General features: G+C 42.0%; 1 protein-coding gene across 18 annotated transcripts in view; it reads right to left on the bottom strand.

Moving 5' to 3' along the window:
• Positions 1-20,434, bottom strand: part of LOC106587089 (MAP kinase-activating death domain protein) — a 77,924-nt gene that overhangs the window by 33,255 nt on the left and 24,235 nt on the right. For 10 of the 18 annotated variants that reach the window (XR_014382810.1, XM_082969362.1, XM_082969374.1 and 7 more), the window contains exons 5-17: positions 15,736-15,867; positions 15,198-15,311; positions 14,424-14,504; positions 10,035-10,091; positions 8,905-9,077; positions 7,610-7,845; positions 5,462-5,620; positions 4,834-4,938; positions 4,282-4,490; positions 3,803-4,056; positions 3,423-3,562; positions 2,970-3,083; positions 542-601 (exon numbers count right to left, since the gene is read on the bottom strand). Coding sequence is in view for 13 of the 18 variants with exons in the window: in XM_082969362.1 (XP_082825488.1) it covers positions 542-601; positions 2,970-3,083; positions 3,423-3,562; positions 3,803-4,056; positions 4,282-4,490; positions 4,834-4,938; positions 5,462-5,620; positions 7,610-7,845; positions 8,905-9,077; positions 10,035-10,091; positions 14,424-14,504; positions 15,198-15,311; positions 15,736-15,867 (1,834 nt within the window). In the remaining 5 variants the exon portion in view is untranslated. Of the gene's footprint in view, positions 1-541; positions 602-2,969; positions 3,084-3,422; positions 3,563-3,802; positions 4,057-4,281; positions 4,491-4,833; positions 4,939-5,460; positions 5,621-7,609; positions 7,846-8,904; positions 9,078-10,034; positions 10,092-14,423; positions 14,505-15,197; positions 15,312-15,735; positions 15,868-20,434 lie in introns of all 18 variants that reach the window. The other 8 variants (XR_006762141.2, XR_006762143.2, XR_006762142.2 and 5 more) reach the window with 4 other exon arrangements.

Genomic DNA, 20,434 nt, shown 5'->3' with positions numbered 1-20,434 from the left:
TCAATGATCAATTAAACAGTGATTAAAACTAACTCACAGCATTGGAAGAATGATGTCATGCCTTACCTACAGGGTGGCAGTTTTGATTGGCTAAGGCCTGCCTCCACTAGCAAGGTGATGGGAGGTCTAGGTGTGTGAGACCAAAGAGGTGGCCAAACAAGCAAATATAGCTTCTTGCTTGGCGAATACTGTGGAATGCAGACTTAGACTGGCACAAAAAAAAAAATGAATGGCATCATCGCAATTTTTAATATGGGATGCACAGCTTCTAACAAGCTAAGATTGTGAGGGCCCAACCCAAACTAATACAAAAGACGTGTAGATGGGTGGAGTGACTCGGCAAAGGTTAGTGATTGGGGCAACGGTCACTGTGGATGGTGAAAGACAACAGAACAGACTCGATGTATGACGATGAATGATGTCTCGATGGTACGTCAGGTGACAGAGGATTGAGGGGTTGAGCGAGGAGGATGCTGGGAGACGTAGTTGACTGGCTAGGAGAAACATGCAGCCCACACAGTTTTTAAAGGGCGGAACCCACCTTCTCCGCTCCCCGGGCCGGCCTCTGTAATTATCTCCATTAGAGAATTTAGTCCAAATACTGGACACAAAACCCAGAATTAGTGCAGAGAAGTGGAAAGAGGGACAGAGAGGGACACCGGACCAGACCGAACCAGTCTGAACATCAACCCACAACACACATGCACCGCAACACACTGACAGAGTGCACAAAGAAAGCAGAACCGAGAGAGGGAGAAAAAGAAAGTGCGAGGGAGACAGACCAAGGAAGGGGGCAGCACATTTTTAACAAAAAAATAAATAAATACGTGACTTAACCTAAAAAGGTTATAGCAATTAAATTTCATGACCAATCAGATTTAGGTTACTTCTGTTAGGATCCGGACATATTTAGGGGTGGGAGAAAGCATTTGCCAATTTTAAGTGTCTATGTCCAGAAGAGCGCGTGTTTATGGGCCCTCTGACCATAGAGAACTCAGACAAAGAACACACAAGAATGATGGAGAGCCACTGAACAGGCCAGCAACAAGGCAACAGACTGCAAGGAGATCACGTCAGTTTAATCTCAATTCCAGTCCACTTGGGTAATCAATTGTACTTCAATCGATGAAATGAAAAATCGTCATCGAAAGCGATGGGTAATTTGCCATTCAGGAACTGAATTCATCTTCAAATATTGAGCGGACTTGAAATCAGACTTGATCCCAACCCTGCTGTGAAACCAAGAGAAAAACACCAAATTCCAGTGAAAATGCCCCGTAAAAGGGATAATAGGTATGCAAATTAAGAGATCTGTCATCTAGAAATGTGTGCATCACCGCGCATCAGACTCCCACCAAACAGAGAGGGATAACAAGGAAACAGAGGGAAGGATATGGATATACATGAATGAAAATACAGGTATATCTCCTAGTATGCAACCTGAGTAATATGGACTCAGATAGGTAGGATCGAATAAGGGTCAAAGATGGAGCTAGTTGTAGGGCAAAACAAACTACCACACCAGACAATAACATACCCGGACTGTCTGGGTCTGGGCTACTAGTCGGGCTGTCATCTGAACAGTCAATTCAAAACAAAATCAGCATCAAAAGGAAAAAAAGAAACAAACGTTGGTTTGCTATGGCAGCTGTCACACACAGCGTGGGGCTATTGAGTTTAACACATGCATTTCTTATTTTCTCTCACAAATGTTCTCATTGCAAAAATCAGGCAACCATGTGGGATTGGGAACATAGAAAACGGGATACTTGAGAGAAAATTCTAACTTTTGTCAGGTCCTCAATATCCACCTAATGCCATACATCAACATGGCAGTCCAGAGGGGGATAAATACAAATTTAGAATGAAAGTCTATTCATTCTAAAAAAAAAAAATACAAATATATAATAAAAATAAAGATTTCTACAAACCTTCCTCAATTTCGTCCTCTACGTCAAAATTAAAATATTCTATATTTTTGTAAAATTAAAATTAAAGAATTAGAGGGGAAAAGGCAAAAGGAAAGAAGGTAAAAAATCTGCAATATAAAGTTGCATAAATGCTATACTGTGTAGCCTAAACTGGCTTGCCAGACATTTCAGCATGAGCACTGAATGCTTACTTGACATACTGTCAATACTACTCCTGGTTACTCTACTTAGTGCAAACAAAGCAACAGCTTCTGAAGAAGAAATGAAAGAAGTTCAACATGTCAGTCAGAGTTACACATTATGGTCATCTACTCTCCTTCCTTCTCCACACCATTGAAAGTAGGCCTAAACGTCAAGAGAAAATCTTACTTTTAAAATAAAATATTCTGTTAACTCATACCCAAATAATGTTGTTAACTCATCCCATACTTGGGATGAGGGAAAAAAACACTTCGTTTTTCAAAAATTCTTGCCACACAGGAAAGCTACTTTTGAACATACTTAAATACAAAATTGGAACTAAAACTATTTCCTCATAATGTAATTAATTATAGGTCATATTTCAAAGAAATCTGGAAACACTGGACAGTTACTTTAAATTATTAAGATGACTTCAAATGGGAATAGTTTATGCTCAATGTGTCTTGTCATGATACGGTGTATACAATATTGTAGAAATGTGCACTCTGGTGATATTTGCACTCCAAATATGATTATTTTTAATGCCCATGACAAAACGAAAACATTTATACTTTGTAACCACTGCAAGAGCTGTATGACAATCCTTCAAACTTTGAAAGGGCACTGTTTTAGTAGACAGCCTGCCTCTTACTGCCTTCAACTGACAAACCTGACCACAATCTGCTGTAGGGCACACAAATTGTACAGAAAACAGATAAGAGGGGAACACAGCCACAGAGAGTCAAATTGAGAAGGAGATGAGATGGATAAAAGGTCCAAAAAATAAAATGAAGGATGAGTGAAGATAACATGAAAAGGTGGACAAAACAGGGAAAAGAGCTTCATTTAGTACTGTACCTTTGAGATTGGGGAAGGGCCCAGCCCCAGCGGCCTTCTCCCTCAGCCCCCCCTTATTGGGTACAGACAGGTTGGAGAGGCTGAAGCTGGTGCCGTGGTTCTTGTACAGATTACCTGCAGTGATGGAGAGAGTCGCTGATGACCGATGAAGTCTCGCAAATAAACCAACATTTGACCATGTCTCACCATCCTATAGTATACCCATGATGATTTTCAGCCCAACGTTCCATTTCAATCCCTAACTAGCAAATATTGTCAATTTCTGGTTGTAAACTGTACATTTCTGGTTGTCTTCCTGGTTGAGAAGACCAACAACCAGTATTGCCCGCTGGGTAACCCTTACACATTCCCCCTTCAGTGTTTTGGAGGACAAAGTGTATCTGTCACCGATCCAGCCCTTTCAGGTCTGTGATTATCATACAACTGAAATAGGCCCTGGTTGAGGAGACTCACTAGCAAAGGACATGAGGCCCCCAAAGCCATCGCTGCTGTTGTTGGAGATGGTGGAATTTGGAGAACTGTTGCGGGAGTCGCCCTCTCCGTCCGACTCTCCGGGCAGCTTTAGGCTGCTGGGCCTCAGGGGGCGTTGGGCTCTGTGGAGCAGAACATGTGTTAGAGGCCTGGGGAAGTGTCACGTTTAGTTAGCGTAGTTTTCCGACTGCTATACCAGAGGCATATCATAGATGCAGAATTCAGAAGCTCAGATACTTAATTAGGTGTGTATGTTTAAGAGATGTATACATCACTGTTTTTTTAAACTAGGGTTTTCAGAATGTGTGGCTTATGATGCTTGTTTGTCTACAGTGTTATGGCGTAGGTGTGTTGTAACATACTTGTTGCCGTTGAGGTTCTGGTTGAACCGGGGCGTGTACGTCTCCTCTTGGTCTTCTGCCTCAGGGTCCTCCTCAGCAGGGAAGCCATACTGAGGCTCAAAATAGGGGTTGTCGTACTCTCCCTTCTTATTGGCTGGTCCCACCGGGGCAGCGTCTGGAGGAGGTCTGGAGAAAGGCGGAGCGCCCGGTCCCGGGACAGGGTTCTGTAGAGCTGCACTGGCCAACGCCTCCATTTCCACTGGTTCTGCCTGCTCCTGGACACAATGAACATCAAATGGTTACTAATGGTTGATACTAAATACACTTTAGATTGCCACTTTATAAGGAAGGAAAAAAACTCAAGCAAAGATATAATTATTACCATTGTGTTTTAAGAGTTATGAACAAATTCAAAAACGTCAGTTGTCAAAAATGGCAGTTGCTAAAAACAGTGTTAACTGCATCGTTTTATACTGGTGTAAATTGAGCGGTTCACTGACATTGTTGACTCCCTGGATGATTGTGCTGGGGCTGGAGCTGGCGGTTGTGCTGGAGCTCGAGCGGAGGGTTTGTCCATCAGGAGGTTCAGGAGCGCCATCACCCCCCTCGGGCAGTGCCTTCTCTTGAGGGAGGAGACCCTCTCCCTTAAACTCCTGGAACTCCACTTCGCTGGCATCTCCCAGCGCAGCGTGGGTAGGGGGATCCAGGTCTACGACACCAGAAGACAGATATTAGTTGCTATTGATGGCCAAAGGGTCACAAAACAAAATGTTTAGCTAGTGACTATCTGAAAGGAATTGGTCATTTTAGGTTGCCATTTTTCAAGATGAAAACAACTGTCAGTTATTATAATAAGGGGGAATTTACCGTTTTTTTTTGTCATAACAGTAAGTATGTGTAAGCTGGGTGGTTCTTGGGCAGCAATTACACAGGCAGCTCAATTCTGATCTTTTGTTCATGAATTTCACTGATTCAGATGAGGTCTTCTGCTAAAGATTAGAATTGGGTTGCCTGTGTAAATGCAGCCTTGGTGAAATAGCACAGATACTTACTTGGCATGTCCCCTTGGATGTCACATTTGATCATTTCGTTCACCAAGTCTCCAAGTGACGAGTAGGAAGAGCTGGAGTCATCGTAGCCAGCCTCGCTGTCGCTGCCACAGAGACAAAACAGAGTGGCATTACCCTGGACGCCATCTTGGTGACACCTTACACGTCTACAGAAGGCTAACCAAAAAACGCTAACTAAACCTTTATCTCAGACTCAAATGAACCTCAACTGATACATCATTTCTAGCAAGACTAGCAAGCTAACTATTGAGCCAACTAGAAAATCTACTAGTTAATGTTTAGAGTTCGCCATCTAGTGGCTAATGTGTTGTCTATCAACATTCTATAGCCTACCATGCTGCTGCTTCTGCAATGTCTCCGTAGGCCGCACTTGTACACACACACAGAACACTCACAGATCAGACACTGGAAAGGACCTCACTTCAGATCTAGTTTTTATATGCTAAATGGCTCACTAACATGTTTTCCCCATTGCGAAAATTGCTTTTAGACCTTTGGCAGTACCTGGCACTGAAACGATCTTCATTAAACATTTTGTCAATTATGTTATCGCAGCAGTATCAAAGAATCGTTATGCCTTCCAACCGTGGAGGGGTCAGTGTTTTTTACCTGTCGTCTGTGGGGTCCGAGTCATTAGCCTCATCCTCTAGGGGTCCACTCATGGCCTCGGCCAGCTGGGAGCTGCCGTCGTACACGCGGTAGAACACCGGCTGCAGCTGGTGGGCGTACCACTTGCCCTTGTCTCCGATCAAAGATGGGTCATACACGTCTGCAGAACACAGAGGTACGCTCAGAAACGCTACGAAACCTTCAAAACTTCCTGTATTGCTCAGAGAAATATACCAGAGTTCGCAAAACATTAGGAACACCTGTTCTTTCCATGACAGACTGACCAGTTGAAAGCTATGATCCCTTATAGATGTCACCTGTTAAATCCACTTCAAATCAGTGTAGATGAAGTGGAGGAGACAGGTTAAAGAAGGATTTTTAAGCCTCGAGACAATTGAGACATGGATTGTATGCGTGTGCCATTCAGAGACTGAATGGACAAGACAAAATATTTAAGTGCCTTTGAACGGGGCACGGTAGCAGGTGGCAGGCACACCGGTTTGTCTCAACAACTGCAAAGCTGCTGGGTTTTTGATGCTCAACAGTTTCCTGTGTGTATCAAGAACGGTCCACCACCCAACAACTGTGGGAAGCACGTCCCTGTGGAACGCTTGAACACCTTGTAGAGTCCATGCCCCGACTAATTGAGGTTGTTCTGAGGGCAAAAGGCAGTGCAACTCAAAATTAGGAAGGTGTTCCAAATGTTTTATACACTGAGTGTATATTCGCATTTGACCTAAAGAAAATGCAATAATTGATAGCATAATTAACTTTTTACTAAGTAACGTGGAAATTGGCCTATATGGATAGGGCTAAATTGAAAAGTTTCTTACAGAAGAAATATGAAACGCATATATGTAACAATTGAACAGTTTGTAGATGATTGGAAAAGTATTAGACCAAAAGGTGAGTACACAACAGTTCACCTGACAAGACTGAATCCAAACATTACCCGTGTTGATTTCATGTGCATTTTACATTTACTGTACTTTTGTCACATTTGTAAAAACTCTGGATACTTTCAGTAAGACTGTTCCTGGAAAATGTGGGGTAGGCACAACAAAAAGCAAACATTTATAAGGGTTTGAGTGAGAGAACTAAAGTGGCCACACAACCTTTCTAAAGTTTGCACAGTTCCTAAGCAATTTCAAAGCACTTTTATGACTCAAAGAAGAGTCTTCAACTATAAAGGTAAGTTTTTGAGCTCTCCTGCTGTGCCGTCGAGGAACTGTAGCAAGAATACTTGTAGTCGCATCGCATGGAACACAACCGTGCAGTCACACGATTACTGTTGTTGTTTACGCAGTCCAAAATGATCCATTATAAATCGCAATCTGGGACAGATGTGCATTATTTGAAAGCTTGTTCTATTGCCAACATGACTAGCTAAGTTATAAAATATTATCTTACCGTGTTAGGCTTTCACAAGAAACAGATGATCATTTTTGGTGCGCATAGAAAGGAGTCATTAGTTCATTCAGGTGCGTCTCCTGCGGCAAATTTTCGTCACAATAAACAAACATAGGCTCATTCTGATCGGAACAACCCAGGGTATGACGCCATGTAATCTTGTAACTGTACATCAAACATAGTGACCATAAACATTGACACCTGTATATGATAAGTTTTAGGATTTGGAAATGTTAAGTGCACATTTGGACTGTTTGGCTTACTTTAATGACATCAAAGCGGTATTTATTATAATCCTCAATGTCTCATCTTTCAAAATACATCGAGTCATCTCAATTTACACCATCTCCCTCACTCAGACAACCAAAAATGTGCTAAAGTTGCCCAATTACCAGGAGGGATGGGGGCAACTTCTAGTCGCTTGGTGCTCAAGTTCAGAACGTCTGTCAGTCAAAAACCCATACAACGCTGTAAAGTGCAGAGCCAGAGCTCTAACTTCCTGTATAGCATGTTACTGTACAGCCACTATGTTCCAATTTAGACAATTAGTGCACAAATCTGCCATTTTCAACTCGTATATTGGTACGAGTGTAAAGGGCTACACTTTACTTCACACTATAAATATCCCAAGCCAGCAGGAGTATAATTCGTGTCAGCTCTAAACACAAACACACCAATTGTCAGTCAGTGCATGGTATATGCAGTACAGCAGGTGTGTAGGCTAGGGTAAGGGACTTACTGTTGTGGATCCTCTGAAAGGCCAGGTTGGTGGGGTTGAGGGCCCACTCGCCGTAGTACTCCACGGCCTGGGTGTGCGACAGCTTCTCAGCGAAGCCTGAGCGGCGGGGCCGCGAGGCCAGGAAGGACGTGGCCTGGAATGCCACCACAGGCCGGGGGAAAAGGCGCAGCGTGCGTGTGTGCATCTGGAAACCCTGGAGCACGTTGGGGGAGTTGAAGAAACGCACCATGGCAACCCTGTTGGAGAAAGAAGGAAAGTTGTGTGTTAACGCTTCAATTAGTCATATTTAAATTCAAAAAGCTTTCTTGTTTATCAAATTTACATACGAGAGACATTTGTCTTTGGTATGAGGCTCAAATGAAACATTGTTTCACATGACATTATGACTGTTGAGTCATATACAACAGTCGCTAGGATCGGGAGAATAAAGCGCTGCTTTGCATTCTTAACAGCACTATCAACAAGGCACCTGGACTACTGTTCAGTCATGTGGTCAGGTGCCACAAAGAAGTACTTAGGAAAATTGCAATTGGCTCAGAACAGGGCAGCACGGCTGGCCCTTGGATGTACACAGAGAGCTAACAATAATATGCATGTCAATCTCTCCTGTGTCAAAGTGGAGGAGAGATTGGCTTCATCGCTACTTGTATTTGTGAGAGGTACTGACATGTTGAATGCACCGAGTTGTCTGTTTGAACTACTAGCACACAGCTCAGACATCCATACAGACCCCACAAGACATGCCACCAGAGGTCTCTTCACAGTCCCCATGTCCAGAACAGACTATGGGAGGCAACCAGGACTACATTGAACTCTAATACACATCAAGTAACTCATGGAAGCAGTAAAATTTGATTTAAAAACAGATAAAATACACCTTATGGAACAACGGGGACTGTGAAGCAACACAAACATAGACACACGCATACGCACTATACACACATGTACACATTGATTTTGTGTTATAGATATGTGGTAGTAGAGTAGAGGCCTGAGGGCACACAACGTTGTGAAATCTGTTATGAATATACTGTAACGTTTTTCAAATGTATAACTGCCTTCATTATTCTGGACCCCGCACGCACTTCAGATTTTAAGAATTCAAGTGGGAACAGGGGTCAATCCATAAATTGTGCATATGCAAATAGCCCTTCATATCTATAAAATATCTACAATATTCAGGGACTAAATCAAATGGAGTGTAAGAGTTGAAATTCAACCAACCCCACACATTGCCTTGCATGGATAATATGAGATCTACTTAAAAAGAATAGAGAAACTTTGTTAAGCCTTGCCTGGTGGCCACATCCACAGAGTCCACGTCGTTGCCGTAGATGAGGGGGTTGAACTCTGTGGAGGAGGGCGACGCCTTGTTCTGGCCGGGGGGGAGCAGGGGTAACTCCTGACCCTCCTGAAACTTCTCCAGGTTCAGAATGGGTTGGGTGTTGAGACTCATGCTGGCCAGGGCCTGGAGCGGGTAGAAGTGAGGAAGGTTTTAATCAACACACTGTCGTGGAGATGAGATGACGGGGTCACTCGGCCCCACTAGGGTGCACTCTCACCTCAGGCATCAGCTGAAGGGTAGTGCAACAGAATGGTCTCACTAGGACCAGTGTGGAACTGTCTGTTTGGGGTTCAAAACGGTGCAAGAGAGTAGGACAGGGGTTCGGAGACCTCAAAATTGGATAAAAATGAGTCACAACTATTATAATTTATTATTTTTGGTTACCCCTTTATTTGTTAATACTTTTTAATTTAGTATTTCGGTTTTTTATGTAGTGCTGCTTCATTATTTTTTGTCTGTATGATGTACGTTCTCATTTGAGAATAAATCATTCATAAAACACAAGGACTAAGCTAGGAGGACTCACAATGTGACCGTTATAAGGTGACAGGTGAGAGTGTGGGACAAAATGAGGAAGCCCGTTTCCCAGCAAATTAATCTGAAGAGTGCATGTTTCTGCAGATGCCTGAAATGGGAGCGTCATTTGGGAGAGGTCGAGGGAAGAAGTAACAGCAGAGGGAATTCACTAGCACTCTGGGATTGCTGCAGACTCATTCAGGGTTTTGCACGATGTTAGCACAGTGGATCATTTGATGTCTAGGTCAGTCCTGGAAGCAACCTATGTGTTACAGCAAAAATCTGCATATCCACTGTGTTTGCTTACAAGAACACTCACTGATGAAAAGATAGATGTGCATACATTCCGGCATGCTCAAGCCAAAACTAAGCAGCCAGTAGTGGGTCTTCAAAAATGACCTATTACGAAATCTCTCTATGCCACCAGTCTGTTACAACATCTCAACAATAGTGTATGACACTTCAGAAAATAATAACAAGCAACAACAAAAATATTTAAGTTTGGTGAGGAAGAATATCCGTGCAAGGAGCATGGCACATTCCGCAGAAGGAGAAATTAAGAACCTTATTGTCAGAGGAGAAGATCTGCTTTTGGGTGATCACGGTCAACCTAACCAGACACTAGGGAAGGGGAGGAAGGAGGGGGACAAGAGAGATGCCAGGAAGAGGATCACATGAAAAGGCTGAGCTGACCAATTGCTGAGCAGAATTGAAACCACACATGACAAAAACGGTCAAGATTGGAGGCTGTGTGTCCAATTTCCTTTAAATGGATTCCTTCCCTAATCTCCTCTCAAGCCTGACTACAAATCTGCTGAAAGGACGGGATGCTGGAAAGCAACGTGGAAACCTTGACTAGCCAATAAGTGGGCTAGTGGGGAGAAGGAGATGCCTCTATGTTGCTTTCACATACAGTCCTTTCAGCTAAGTGGTTGCCAAAGAAGGGAGAAAAGGAAAGGTGCAGTTTTAAAGAATTGGGACATAGCCAGAGAACAAGAGAGAAAATGAAGTAGAAAAGTAGAGAGAGATGAGAGAAAGAGAACAAACACGTTTACAGAGATCAAACCATGACAGAGACGAGAGAGACACACAAATAAACATGAGTGCGACACAACAACACACAAAAAGGAACAGTAATGCACCACACAAGCTAGCCACTGTTAGCCTAAAGAGGCTATCAATGGTTACCAACAGAGGATAACCGGTGGCTACAATGGAGAGGTGATACTTAGACACAGAAGGGAGCAGATCTCTTGACAATAACGAAAAATAATTAAAAACCTTTTGGCTCTTTGTTTACTGTCCATACACCCCCAACTCAAATTCTCCCCTCTTAACCTGTGAGATGCTGACATACACTGAGTGTAAAAAATATTACAAACACCTGCTCTTTCCATGACATACAGTTGAAGTCAGAAGTTTACATTCACCTTAACTAAATACATTTAAACTCCGATTTTCACAATTCCTGACATTTAATCCTAGTAAAAATTCCCTGTCTTAGGTCAGTTAGGATCACCACTTTATTTTAAGAACGTGAAATGTCAGAATAATAGCAGAGAGAATGATTTATCACATTCTGACCCACATTCCCAGTGGGTCAGAAGTTTACATACACTCAATTAGTATTTGGTAGCATTGCCTTTAAATTGTTTAACTTGGGTCAAATGTCTTAGGTAGCCTTCCACAAGCTTCCCACAATAAGTTGGGTGAATTTTGGCCCATTCCCCCTGAAAGAGCTGGTGTAACTGAGTCAGGTTTGTAGGCCTCCTTGCTCACATACGCTTTTTCAGTTCTGCCCACAGATTTTCTATAGGATTGAGGTCAGGGCTTTCTTTGTGAGGGCCACTCCAATACCTTTGTTGTCCTTAAGCCAATTTGCCACAACTTTGGAAGAATGCTTGCTTGAGGTCATTGTCCATTTGGAAGACCCATTTGCGACCAAGCTTGAACTTCCTGACCGATGTCTTGAGATGTTACTTCAATATATCCACCTAAATTTCCTAACTCATGATGCCATCCATTTTGTGAAGTGCACCAGTCCCTCCTGCAGCAAAGCACCCCGACAACATGATGCTGCCACCCCCGTGCTTCAAGGTTGGGATGGTGTTGTTCAGCTTGCAAGCGTCCCCTTTTTCCTCTAAACATAACGATGGTCATTATGGCCAAACAGTTCTATTTTTGTTTCATCAGACCAGAGGACATTTTGCACATGGGGACAATGGCGGTTTTGGAGCAGTGGTGTTTTCCTTGCTGAGCGGCCTTTCAGGTTATGTCGATATAGGACTTGCTTTACTGTGGATTTAGATACTTTTGTACCGGTTTCCTCCAGCATCTTCACAAGGTCCTTTGCTGTTGCTCTGGGATTGATTTGCACTTTTCGCACCAAAGTATGTTAATCTCTAGGAGACAGAACGCGTCTCCTTCCTGAGCGGTATGATGGCTGCGTGGTCCCATGGTGTTTATACTTGCGTACTATTGTTTGTACAGATGAACGTGCTACCCTCAGGCGGTTGGAAATTGCTCCCAAGGATGAACCAGACTTATTTTTCTGAGGTCTTGGCTGATTTATATTGATTTCCCTGTGATGTCAAGCAAAGAGGCACTGAGTTTGAAGGTATGCCTTGAAATACATCCACAGGTACACCTCCAATTGACTCAATTGATGCCAATTAGCCTATCAGAAGCTTCAGTAAACTTCCGGCTTCAACTGTATGTATGTATAAATATCATACAGTGGACGCCTAGGCCTACGCATGCAAGGCCCTGATGCATTTAGTGCTCAAATTTGAATCTTCACGGTCACTTGTCCGGCGGCAAATTTTCCCAACGGACTGCGATTTCCCTGTGATGTGAAGCAAAGAGGCACTGAGTTTGAAGGTAGGTCTTGAAATACATCCACAGGTACACCTCCAATTGACTCAAATGATGTCAATTAGCCTATCAGAAGCTTCTAAAGCCATGACATCATTTTCCAATCTGTTTAAAGGCACAGTCAACTTCGTGTATGTAAACTTGTGACCCACTGGAATTGTGATACAGTGAATTATAAGTGAAATGATCTGTCTGTAAATAATTGTTGGGAAAATGACTTGTGTCATGCACAAAGTAGATGTCCTAACCGACTTGCCAAAACTATAGTTTGTTAACAAGAAATTTGTGGAGTGGTTGAAAAACGAGTTTTAATGACTCCAACCTAAGTGTATGTAAACTTCCGACTTCAACTGTAGACTGACCAGGTGAATCCAGGTGAAAGCTATGATCCCTTATTGATGTCACTTGTTAAATCCACTTGAAATCAGTGTAGATGAAGGGGAGGAGACAGGTTAAAGAAGGATTTTTAAGCCTTGAGACAATTGAGACATGGATTGTGTATGTGTGCCATTCAGAGGGTGAATGGGCAAGATAAGAGTCTTTGAACGGGGTATGGTAGTAGGTGCCAGGCGCACAGGTTTGTGTGTCAAGAGCTGTAAAGCTACTGGGTTTTTCCACAAATGGTCCACCACCCAAACGACATCCAGCCAATTTGACACAACTGTGGGATGCATTGGAGTCAAAATGGCCCAGCATCCCTGTGGAACGCTTTCGACACCTTGTAGAGTCCATGCCCCAATGAATCAAAGCTGTTCTGAGAGCAAATGGGGGTTGCAACTCAATATTAGGAAGGTGTACATAATGTTCTAAACTCTCAGTGCATACTAACCCATTCTCTGTGCGGGACTGCAAGGACCTACCAGCTACCACTTGTTTGTTACTGTTTTGGAGTGCTGAGGACTGCTTTAATCCTTAAAACAATAGAACCTATGAAAACTCACCTTTACCCATATCTTTTCACTCAAATGGCATGTTAACACATCAGATTTTTGGCTCTGCCAACACACAGGTCTATCTTAATCAATCGCACGCACACTCTGGGATAGGGCCAAGTGTATCACACACAAATACTGCACTGATTCTGATTCAAAGCATATCAACAAACTATGATATGCAGGGATTTTCAACATGGTGAGGTATGATTGGGGATTCAAATTGGGATTTACTGGGTTTGGATGTTAAAAAACAACCACTGAATGACATTTGGTGACGAGTTGTGATGCATTTTAATGGTGATGATGAATTATGCCTAGAATGTTCAAATGTGACATTTGTTCATATGGCGGATTTTATACATTTTGTTGTTCTTTTCATTTAACTTTTCTTCATAAAGCATCTTGTGCTTAAGACGCTCTTTAAAATCAAATAAACTCAAAAAACAGATGATGACAATGTTGGGTAGGAATAGTTACTTGCAAAATGTGCTAATGATAACATGATGTCAAGATGGTAGGTGGGGGTTACTAGATGTTCACTGATAATTCAAGGTGGTTTTAGTTACAACGCTAAACTGACGTGGTACTACAGTGGAAAGTTTGATTAACATTTCACAACATGTGAAAGAGAGGTTTATGAATCAGAACCAGCTTCTAATCTACATATTGTTATTTGGGCTTAGAGGATTTGGGTTAGTTCTACTGCTACAGCTGTTACTGAGGTCTCAGGGAGTAAGACCTAGTATCTGCCTTTTACCTCCAAGAGCTAGCGCATGCAAAGAAAAGAGAGAGAAAAACAGAAACACTTGTTTTCGTTAGGACATTACAATGCTTAACTCAACAACGCTCCCACGCTGTATGCATAGTTAGTACATACTACACGGTGAGAGAACAAGGACACCGACGTGCCTGGCGCAATTCATCAAACCTCTTTTGAAACATATCTAAAACTGAAAGAAGAGAAGTTGATCACTTGAAAACAAATGGTTAACACATAAGGTAATATTGCAGGTTTTCTTATGTAATAAAGCAATACAAGAGGTGGAAATAAACAGAGTTAACTGTTGGCAGTGCTAACATACATGCTTAGTGAACGACCACTGAAAATAGTGCTATCGGGTATGTTGCGACAGGCTATATTTACCTGTTTCAGGTGTTTCTTGAGTTCTGTGGATTCTGGCTCGGGAAGAGGGGGTAGGTGCTCTGCGTTGGTGGGTGCTTTGACCTGTGGAGCAAAAAAGCATGCTTCAATTGTAACATTTTTGCAAAACAACCATGTACACTACACACTCACAAGTGTACACAAATACCCCTTCAAATGTTGAAAGCATACATCAGTCACCATTACCTACTAAATAGTAGATGAAAGGGAAGGAGTTTGTCCCTAGAAAGACAGACTGGGATGTGGGTGTTCGTTTTAGCACTGGATGCTCTCTGTCTCACAGAGTGGGAGGACTTTAATGTTTAAGTCAGTTTCTGCACAGGTTTGAAATGAGGATGACAAGAGCTAGGTTTTTTTCCTCCTGCATAATGTCGATATCTAGCCTAACACAATAACGGTCACAATGAGAGAACTGAACCCCAAAAGGGATTTAGTAGTGAAAATAAATCCATCTCAAGCAAGTGTCTAGACTTGTCTCCCAATCAAAGAGAATTTTAATTTTTTTAACCTTTATTTAACTAGGCAAGTCAGTTAAGAACAAATTCTTATTTTCAATGATGGCCTAGGAACAGAATGCCGTATGGAACTCAAATAGACCTACGAACGAATAGCATAGACCTGCGAACGAATAGCATAGACCTGCGAACGAATAGCATAGACCTGCGAACGAATAGCATAGACCTGCGAACGAATAGCATAGATCTGCAGAGACCGTGGCAGGGACGCTGAAGCGCACTTCCATTTTGGGGCACTTACCTTGTTACAGTCCAGGTCCACGAGCCAAATGTCGTCGGGCATTTTGAAATCGGATTTGTAGAGGAAGAAGCTGGCAGGCACACCTATGATGTAAGGCGTGGGGGCAAGGAGAAGCTACAAAGGAGAGAGAAAGAACATTGTATGACGTCACAATCAGACAAAATCAAATCAGCACACAAGCAAGAATTGCTCCAATAGGAGGAGCCTCACACCAGACTAAAGCTAGAACTCCACTAGGCATGCATTCAAATCCCAGGTAAAACTCCCAACATAATACAGGGACTAATCTCTTCTTCAACAACTATAATCACAAATCACAAAAAAAGCAATGGATGATAAAATTGGCAAAACGAATCAAATAAAAAATAATTAGGGTGCAGGAATTCCCCCCCAAAAATACAACATTGTGTGCAGAAGTGTATCCCTTTAAAAAAAATCCATCCACAACCTCTGGTTCCAGCTATTAAAAAGCCCTCTATTTATTCTCCTAATAGTACTACAACTACCAGTACTGCAGTCATTGGTTTGATTGACGTACCTGTTCAGCGGAGGCCATGCAGGTGGGCAGTAGGGGAATGACAGGGAACATGTACTCCAGGGGGTAGATCATGGCTACAAACGCCATGACACTCATGGTCAGGGCATTGTAGTCCCGCGACTGGAGGACCACCTGGAAGACACAAATCAAAAAACTATTTGAAGTGCATTTAAAAATCTCAATTGTAAATGGACAATAAATACTTCAGAAGACTGTTGGCCATAGGTGATCACATGCGGTTTGTTCCATACAAGATACTCAATTACATTCAATGACCATCCTAGTTTTATTCCTTCACAATAAGAGATGTAGCATTGACTAGCTGAGTGGTTGTTTCAACAGCCACATACAGACCAAAATATGCTGTTTTCACTATACAACAGTGACATGTTAAAGCTTGAACAGCAAAAGGAGGTCCTTCAAGGGTAACCTGACACAGTTTAGAGTATAGAGTAGTATACAATATATCCTGGACCTCGAAGCCAGTTCTACTGCTTTCTTCCCCATTGTTCCCCTCTAATCAGACACTGATTTAGACCTGGGACACCAGGTGGTTGCAATTAATTATCAGGTAGAACAGAAAAAAACAGCAGGCTCCGCACCTTGTAGGGTAAGAGTTGAATACCCCTGCTATATATAAAATCAGTGTATGGGTAGTGTGGGACTAGGTCTTCAATAATCCAGTGAGATTGTTTTCAAAGTTTTTGAGTTGGCCATTTAATTCAATATCAAGAGTTGGACATATAATAGGTGAGAACGTTTAAATATTGAAACGATATTGGGATCCTTAACGTAAAGAAAAAACCCTAGCGCCATTATTATTATTATTTATATTTTTCTTGCTGGCTCGCCTGCAATTTCGCTAATGATGCGAGTGTGTGTTTAGTCTGTTGGATGTAGAATATCCTAGCCTATTCATTGATGATAGGCTCTGCTTTACTGAAGTTGCGAGACATTGCAAGCCAAGAAATTGTGAAATACAGCGTTCCATAGCGAGATACAGCTTTGACTGCTGATAGACAGGCCTAGTGCACAGATCTGACAGTCTGGTTGGTATCCGACCTGCCTATACTGTGCCCCTCCCCTCTCTCTCCGTCCCTCTCTAGCTAACTATGAAAGATGCGAGTGTTTGTGTTCTCGAAACTACGCCAACTAATCAGCCTCCTTCGCGCCAAGGATACTGGATCTTAGGAGTCGATTCATAGATGAAAATGTGTTTTCTTTCTACTAATTGTCTTGCTAATTCACAGTATTTAACAAACTTTAAAAGTAGTTTTTTAGGAGAGAGTGGTTTGCGTGGAGACCGCAGGCAGTTTAAGATTATTTGATTGACAGTTCCATAGTGTACCCTTACAAACAAACATGCCGTAGCCGAGACGCTTTCAAGGGTATTTGACTGCGGTCCGTTGGGAAAATTTGCTGCCAGACAAGTGACCGTGAAGATTCAAATTTGAGCACTAAATGCATCAGGGCCTTGCATGCATAGGCCTAGGCGTCCACTGTATGATATTTATACATACATACATACATACAATTGAATTCGGAAGTTTACAGACGCTTCTGATAGGCTAATTGACATCAATTGACTCAATTGGAGGTGTACCTGTGGAAGCATTTCAAGGTATACCTTCAAACTCAGTGCCTCTTTGCTTGACATCACAGGAAAAATCAAAAGAAATCAGCCAAGACCTCAGAAAAATAAAATGTAGACCTCCACAAGTCTGGTTCATCCTTGGGAGCCATTTACAAAACGCCTGAAGGTACCACGTTCATCTGTACAAACAATAGTACGCAAGTATAAACACCATGGGACCACGCAGCCGTCATACCGCTCAGGAAGGAGAGGCATTCTGTCTCCTCGAGATGAACGTCCTTTGTTGCGAAAAGTGCAAATCAATCCCAGAACAGCAGCAAAGGACCTTGTGAAGATGCTGGAGGAAACCGGTACAAAGGTATCTAAATCCACTGTAAAACGAGTCCTATATCAACATAACCTGAAAGGCCGCTCAGCAAGGAAGAAGCTACTGCTTCAAAACCGTCATAAAAAAGCCAGACTACGGTTTGCAACTGCATATGGGGACAAAGATCATACTTTTTGGAGAAATGTCCTCTGGTCTGATGAAACAAAAATAGAACTGTTTGGCAATAATGACCATCGTTATGTTTAGAGGAAAAAGGGGGAGGCTTGCAAGCCCGAAGAACACTGTCCCAACCGTGAAGCACGGGGGTGGCAGCATCATGTTGTGGGGGTGCTTTGCTGCAGGAGGGGCTGGTGCACTTCACAAAATAGATGGCATCATGAGGTAGGAAAATGATGTGGATATATTGAAGCAACATCTCAAGACATCGGTCAGGAAGTTCAAGCTTGGTCGCAAATGGATCTTCCAAATGGACAATGACCCCAAGCATACTTCCAAAGTTGTGGCAAAATGGCTTAAGGACAACAAAGTCAAGGTATTGGAGTGGCCATCACAAAGCCCTGACCTCAATCCTATAGAACATTTGTGGGCAGAACAGAAAAAGCGTGTGCGAGCAAGGAGGCCTACAAACCTGACTCAGTTACACCAGCTCTGTCAGGAGGAATGGGCCAAAATTTGCCCAACTTATTGTGGGAAGCTTGTGGAAGGCTACCCGAAACGTTTGACCCAAGTTAAACAATTTAAAGGCAATGCTACTAAATACTAATTGAGTGTATGTAAACTTCTGACCCACTGGGAATGTGATGAAAGAAATAAAAGCTGAAATAAATCCTTCTCTCTACTATTATTCTGACATTTCACATTCTTAAAATAAAGCGGTGACCTAACTGACCTAAGACAGAATTTTTACTAGGATCAAATGTCAGGAATTGTGTAAAACTGAGTTTAAATGTATTTAGCTAAGGTGTATGTAAACTATATGTAAACTCGGTTTCAACTGTACATATCGAATCACGTAGTAACCAAAAAACAGAAGTGTTAAATCAAAATATATGTAACTTTTAACAAGACACACCTGTTAATTGAAATGCATTCCAGGTGACTACCTCATGAAGCTGGTTGAGAATGTCAAGAGTTTTTTGATTTGTTTAACAATTTTTTGGTTACTACATGATTCCATGTGTTATTTCATAGTTTTGGTGTCTTCACTATTATTCTACAAAGTAGAAAATAGTAAAAAATTAAGAAAAACCCTGGAATGAGTAGGTGTCCAAACTTTTGACTGGTACTGTATATCTGTGTTTTGCCTAATAGGAAGGATTCACTTTAAGGCAGACTTAGCGAGACTACCTTACAACGAGCAGCACCGCAGATGAGATGAGCACGATGCAAGACAGCAGAGACATTTAGCGTCACGCTTCAACGCTCCTAGACGTTGCGGAAATTGACCCAAATAAATGCTTCACAGAGTTCAAGTAACAGACACATCTCAACATCAACTGTTCAGGGAAGACTGAAATCAGGCCTTCATGGTCGAATTGCTGCAAAGACACAACTACTAAAAGGTCACCAATAAGAAGAGATGCAGAGTACGTGAACGGTTGATCTCCGCATGTGTAGTTCCCACCGTGAAGTATTTGATGGTGTGTGGGTGCTTTGTTGGTGACACTGTCAGTGATTTATTTAGAAATCAAGGCACTCTTAACCAGCATGGCTACCACAGCATTCTGCAGCAATACGCCATCCCATCTGGTTTGCGCATAGTGGGACTATCATTTGTTTTTCAACAGGACAATGACCCAACACACCTCCAGGCTGTGTAAGGGCTATTTAACCAAGAAGGAGAGTGATGAGTGCTGCATCAGATGACCTGGCCTCCACAATCACCTGACCTCAACCCAATTGAGATGGTTTGGGATGAGTTGGACCGCAGAGTGAAGGAAAAGCAGTGAACAAGTGCTCAGTATTTGTGGGAACTCCTTCAAGACATTTGGAAAAGCATTCCAAGTGAAGCTGGTTAAGAGAATGCCAAGCATGTACAAAGCTGTCATCAAGGCAAAGGGTGGCTATTTGAAGAATCTCAAATATAAAACTATTTCATAGTTGTGATGTCTTCACTATTATTCTACAATGTGATTCAATGTGTTATTTCATAGTTTATGTCCACTATTATTCTACAATGTAGAAAATAGTAAAAATAAAAACCCTTGACTGAGTAGGTGTGTCCAAACTTTGGATTTTATATATACAGTAACAAAGTAAGAGAAGCTTAGTAACTCTGGTAGGCCTAAAACATTCTTCCTCACATCAAGTTCAACTGTTGGAGTCAGGAAGAGCATCGGCCTGCAGTATAACAGGCTAATACCCACACCTTCAAAAGTTTCTAAAGTTCATTAGTGCAATACAGTATCAAAAGTAAGTCAAACTTTTACATGGAAAATAGAAGCAGAATAGTATATTGGAGCAAACATTACAGTTGGAATTTAATTTGGCCCAAAAAATTACTCCGAATAAAACAAATCTCATACGTTTTGAACAGTCTGTATTGCTGCAATTACCAAGAAAGGCTAGTGCCTACCGTACCCAACAAATGACAGCAATAGGTTAATTATATTTATTTTACAATAGGCCTACTTTGAACTAATCTTAAACGAAATACAGAGCACACAATTAAAAAGACAGATCGAACTTAATTTAGCCAACGAAAATGTCTCAACGGAATAAAAACAAAAACACGTTTTGCATATTTAAAGAACTAGTTTAGATAAATATGCATTACA

Source organism: Salmo salar, chromosome 26 (assembly GCF_965601325.2).
Source record: "Salmo salar chromosome 26, fSalSal1, whole genome shotgun sequence".
Lineage (NCBI taxonomy): Eukaryota > Metazoa > Chordata > Actinopteri > Salmoniformes > Salmonidae > Salmo > Salmo salar.
This window is presented reverse-complemented; position numbering and strand designations above follow the sequence as displayed.